Here is a 6,000-nt window from a genome sequence, read left to right as displayed (position 1 = left end):
CCGAAATCCAAGACAGCAGCAGGATTTTCAGTATCTCCATACCAGTCTTGAAAAAGAATTGTTTGATTGGGTTGTAGACCTTAGAAATAATGGTCTTATTGTGAATTGATTTTTTTTGGTCAAGTTGACTATAACATTTTTTTATGCAAGTGCATTTGTTTACGATTATGATTTTAGAAATGCAACTGTTGTTTATGTAAGTTTGCATTATGCGAACACATGAGTCAGACAATCTACATGTGTTCTGATATTAAAGTTTTGTGACTAAAGTTGAAATAAAGGTAAATATCTGATATTCTTTATGTTTGAATGAGTCTTGTAAATCGCCAGATTATGGTGCAACCTATCTGCAGGTCAACCACAAATAACCACTTTGACAACCACAAACTAGTGGTGCGACCTATCCACTGGTGAGACCTATACATGAGTATATACTATAAACATTCTGGGTGAAAAAGAATGAGTATAACATCTGTAACTTTATATCTTATAATGAGCATATTGTGGTGCATCATTGTACATCAAGCAACCTAAGAAATGAATATGTAAAAATATGCAGGGAAGAAAAGAGAAACTATGAGAAAGACATAACAGAAAAATGCAAGGAACAACCTAAACTCTTGCACAGGTATGTGAATGGTAAACTAAAAGATAACCAAGAAATAGTAAAACAGCATGAAGGGAATGATAAATATATAGATGTAGAAATGGCTGAAATTATTAACATTTTAAATCTGTATTCACAATTTAAAGTACACAAAATTGGGAGGAAGGACAGAAAGATCCCTCCACCCCAATGAAAGGAATAACTGTGACACAGAAGGAAATAAGGGACCAAATAAAAAAAAAACCCTGATGTCAAATCACACAATCCAGATGGAGTGTTGCATCGCTTTATAGAGTAGGGGAAATTAAATTTTCAAATATGTATAGGCTAATGAACTTAGGTAAAATTACCCCTTACATTAGTGTATAATTCCTCAGAGTATTGTGTTCCTCCCATGTATATATAAGGCATAGTGAATATTTAGTAAAGATATAGTGAGCTCTAGTGAAGCTCTAATTACTTAACCCATTAAACTCCAATGACAAGATGTCTTGTCATTTGGTCTAATAAAACAAAAAATCATAAAACACCAAAATGTTTGATCAAACACCAGAAAAATATGACGTCAATCCTCGTTTCGCTCGCGAGCGAAGCGAGGACTGACGTAATATTTTTCTGGTGTTTGATCAAACATTTTGGTGTTTTATGATTTTTTGTTTTATTTGACCAAATGACAAGACATCTTGTCATCGGAGTTTAATGGGTTAATGGAAAATCCTTCCACATCATTCAGCTTTGTATGAAATGAAAGCTTAGAGTCTGGGGAACAAATATTATTGAGTACATTTTATCAAACTAATACTTCTGGTTTTTTATTAATTTGTTTCTCTGAATAATTAAAAAATGCTGCAAAATTCAGGTTTCATAAAAAAATATATATATATATATTTTTTTTTTATTGTAGAAAGTAAAGAACATGTTTCTTTCAAATGAAACAAAAATGACAATAATCCATAAAGTACAATGGAGAAATTTTTGCAACCATTTGTTTAATGGTTGCGATGTATAGCAAAGCTCCAATTTCTTCTTCTTTGCTGATGAGGCGTGATGTGAGGGTGAGTGGTGAGGCATGGGTGGAGGAGGTGTAAGGTGGGTGTGGCTAGTAGATGGTTGCGGAGTGCAGGGTGCAGCTGTGCTGTTATTCTTCTCTCTTTTTCCTTCTTGTTTCTATTTCAGGCACTCACGGGCCCTCTCTATATTCTGCTGCTTCACTTTCTTGTTCCTTGTTAATTTTTCCATGATCACAACAACAATACAGGGCGAGGAATCAAAATTGTGTTGTACAGTGAGAATGCCAGGAGTGACGTCACCTTACTTTGACCTTTTCAAGAGTACTGATGCCATGTCCACTGTCTTTGAGGGGTATGCTGGTAGTTGTCAAATATCTCCATAAACACAATTCTGTAGCAAAAATTGAAATAGCTATTAAAATAATGATGCTATTTCAATATACAGAATGTGTGTTTATGTAATGGGATTGGCAGAGGTTGCCAATATTTTATCTATTTTATGCTGTATAAAGATATAGAAACAAAATACAGTTGTATAACTTTGTATAAGTGTTGCCACCATCATAGAGATTCTATTGAAATGTTTACCTAAAATTTGCTCATGTACCAGATTTTTTTTAATGATCCCTAGCGATGCTCCTTTAAAAGAATGTATAGATGAACTAATGGACAAAATATATAAGACAATTGATTACTCACTCAAAGAAGGAAAGGTACCACAAGATTGGAAAAATGCAAATATTGTACCAATATATAAGGGAGGGGACAAGGAAAATCCAACTAACTATAGACCAATCTCCCTTATAAGCACAATAGCAATAATATGCAAAAAAAGTTATCAAAAGAAGATGGATTAAACATCTGGAAGAAAATAATATACTGAATCCAAAAGAATTTGGATTTAGATATGGAAGATCATGTGCTACTAACTTGATTTGCTTTTACTTGAGGCTAATAGAAATAATGCAAGAAAGGGATGGATGGGCAGATTGTGCTTTCCTAGATCTACAAAAAGCATTTGATAAAGTACCACACAAAAAGCTACTATAAGAAAAATTGAAAAAATAGGTGGAGTACAAGGAAAGTTATTGGAATGGATGGAAGATTTCTTGGATGGGAGAAAAATGAGGGTGGTACTTAAGAGACAAGAATTTGACCTGGGAAGAAATGATAAGTGGAGTCCCACAAGCTTCTGTACTGGCTCTGATAATGTTTGCCATAGATATAAATGACATGGATGAAGGTGTGGAATGTTATATGAACTTCTTTGCACATGATGCAAAACTACTAAACAGAAAGACCTGGATAAAGTCTGGAATGGTGTCAAAAGTGGGAAGTGAACTTCAACATCAAGAAATGTAGTATGATGTAGTTTGGAAAAAGTAAAAATAGAATTCAGGGCATTAAAAAATTGGTACAAAGGAAGTAAAAAAAAAGTTAGCTCCAAAAAGGACCTAGCAGTAATTATCAGCAAAAACATGTCACCAGACAAACATATCAACAAAATAGTCGGAGAAACCTTCAATTTACTAAGATCAATGCAAGTGGCCTTTGACTACTTGGATGAGGAAATAGTAAAGAAAATATTAGTCACAGTGATAAGATCAAGATTGGAGTACATTGTGACACTATGGACACCCAGTACTAAAAAGAATGTAAAGAAATAAGAAAGAATTCAAAGAAACAACAAAGATGGTTCCAACACTCTCTAAACAGAATACAAAGATTGTCCAGACTGGAACTACCAACTCTGGAACAAAGAAGAGAAAGAGGAGATCTACTGACCATTTACACAATTATGAAAGGGATAGAAGTCCTTGACTGAGATGATTTATTAAAGTGGAATAAGAGAAAAACAAGAGGATATGAAAAGAAACTAAAAAAGGATAGTTATGGAAGAGATCTGAAAAAGAATAGTTTCCCACACAGAGTGGTAGATATCTGGAACAAATTGGATGTGGCAACAATGTGTGCAAATACTATTCAAGAATTAAGAACAAACTAGATGCTGAGAGATACGAAGATGGGTCACTAGGAGCATAGCTCTCTTCCCATATAATACAACTAGGTAAATACAAGTATTTGACTCATATTGAAGAGATTGAATAAATGATATTAATAAAATCCTGGTATCCCAGTGTTTTTTGATTAACAATATTTGCCAGTTTCCATTGCACCCCTGCTGTCCACACCCACCTCCTTATTTCTCACTCTATCCATCTTTGTAACCACTACCATGCTTATGGGATGGTTTGGGCATATGAAAAGAATGTGTGATGAAAGCCTAGCAAAATAAGTGTAAATGGCAGAGGTGGAGTTAACTTCAGAGGAACACCAAAAATGGGATGAATGGTTGGGATGAAGGGGGCCTTAGGTAAAAAGGGAATATTAATTTATCAATCCATTGCCCCTGGTCTCTCTTGCAGAAAACCCATGGCTTTCAGGACACACATTTATGACAGACAGTGAAGCGAAAGGAAGTGCTGCGTTGAGCGCGTCTATCTAGCGGTTTCGTCGCCAACAACAAAGGACACCAGTTGTTATTGTGCACTACGGTACTCATATGACTGGTAAAAGTTTTTCCAGTTTTTCCAGTTCTTAAGATAAGTATAATTTTTGGCAAAATGGAGAAGATAAAGAAGAAAGAATAACAAATGAACCGACAAAAAGAGGATAAGCTGTATGTATAGTGGAAAGTCCTAGAGGTGTGATCCCCAAACACCCTTGTGTAATTGATACTCCAAGGAAAAACCAAAGGTGGGAAAGTAACTTTTTCTCAGGGTTTCAAAGAAACCCAGGTGAAATAGGAAAAAGCTTAGATATAGATAGAGAAATTAGATATAGTAATGCATAAAGATATTGTGAAATAAATGACTTGATGGAAGAGATTATAGATTGAAAATTGGACTACCGGGCTGTACTTAGAGAATTGATTACTTTGTGTAAGAGTAATGAGCAAACAATCAAAGAACTAAGTGACCTAAATTGCAAAATTGAAATCCTAAAAAGAGGAAACAAGAGAATGAAAAATAAAGACAAAAATAAAAATGATGAACTGAAAAAGGTGGTCAAAGAATGATTACAAGTAGTGACTGGAAAGGTGGAAGAGTCAATCAAAGAAACAGACCTCATTGAAATAAAGAATCAATGGAAACAAGAACAGGAAAATAAAAAAATATGTTTTACAGAAATAGTACAAAAGCAGATGGAGGAAAACACAAAAGAAACAGCTATGAAAGAACGTACATACATACATATACCAAAGGCTTTTTCCCCCTTACATGGGGGGTAGCCAAAAAGAAAAAGGCATAGAAACCACTCCCACCCTTTTTTATTTCCCAAATATTCCACTCCCCTCCACCCTCCCTCCTATCTTGGCACCTCCTGGATGATGGGTCATCCCTGCATCCTGTCCACTGCCCTGGGTCAGAAGAAGTGTCGCAAGACACAGCACATCCACAGCAAGGCTGCTTCATAAATTCGGCGACCCCCCCCTCTCCGTCCCCTCATGCACAAAAGGAGAAGATGGGGAGAAATTCCTTCGGGCTGCATCAATTTTTTTTTTCTCATACATACTTCCTCACCCCCCATCCCTCACCCACTCCCCCTCATGCATCACAGCCTCATCTATACACAACCCTTCTCCATTCACCCATATCATCCATCCTCTCCCGTCCTTCCTCTACAGACATTCCTCTCTTTTGTAAAGCCCCTTTCACCCCATCCATCCATCTCATCCTAGGACGTCCCCTCATATTCACTCCTTCCACCTCCGCCTTCCACAGTTCTTTTACTAATCTTTCTTCACTCATTCTTTCCATGTGTCCAAACCATCCCAATACTCTTTCATCAACCATATCTCCCAACTCCCTTTCCACCCCTGTTCTCCTCCTCACCTCTTCATTTCTCACTCTATCTAGCCTAGTAACCCCTATCATACTTCTCAGACATTTCATCTCAAACACATTCAGACTCCTTCTCTCTTCCTCTCTCATGTTCCATGTTTCTGCCTCGTACATTGCTGTTGGCACAATCACTCCTTCATATAACCTCCTCTTAGCATCCATTCCCAGATGTCTATTTCTCATTGCACTTTTTAATCCACCAAGGCATTTACTCGCTTCTCTCAATCTACATTATACCTCGACCCCCACTCCTCCCTTTCTTGTCACATTCGCACCCAAGTATCTGAAACTATCCACTTCATCCAGTTTCTCACCCTTAATGCTCACTTCCAGCCTACTGTCATTCTCTCCTCTTGTACATCGCATCACCTTACATTTGCCCACATTTATCTTCTTCTTCCATCTTTCACACACCTTCTCAAACTCTGCCACTAACTTCCTCAATCCCTCCTCTGATCCTGCTACAAGCGCAGTGTCG

The 6,000-nt window shown here is 36.8% G+C and overlaps 1 protein-coding gene across 1 annotated transcript in view; it reads right to left on the bottom strand.

Moving 5' to 3' along the window:
* Positions 1-1,632: 1,632 nt before the first annotated feature.
* The window catches only part of frtz (WD repeat-containing and planar cell polarity effector protein fritz), a 509,212-nt gene continuing 504,844 nt past the window's right edge, over positions 1,633-6,000 (bottom strand). Inside the window, exon 17 of the mRNA XM_076182931.1 lies at positions 1,633-2,008. Within this exon, the coding sequence (XP_076039046.1) occupies positions 1,914-2,008 (95 nt within the window). The 3' untranslated portion in view covers positions 1,633-1,913. The remainder of the gene's footprint in view (positions 2,009-6,000) is intronic.

This window comes from Oratosquilla oratoria, unplaced genomic scaffold (assembly GCF_046742065.1).
Source record: "Oratosquilla oratoria isolate Oo_2021 unplaced genomic scaffold, ASM4674206v1 SCAFFOLD98, whole genome shotgun sequence".
NCBI classification, from domain to species: Eukaryota; Metazoa; Arthropoda; class Malacostraca; order Stomatopoda; family Squillidae; genus Oratosquilla; species Oratosquilla oratoria.
The sequence above is the reverse complement of the archived record's forward strand: the minus strand, read 5'-3'. Positions and strand labels throughout refer to the sequence as shown.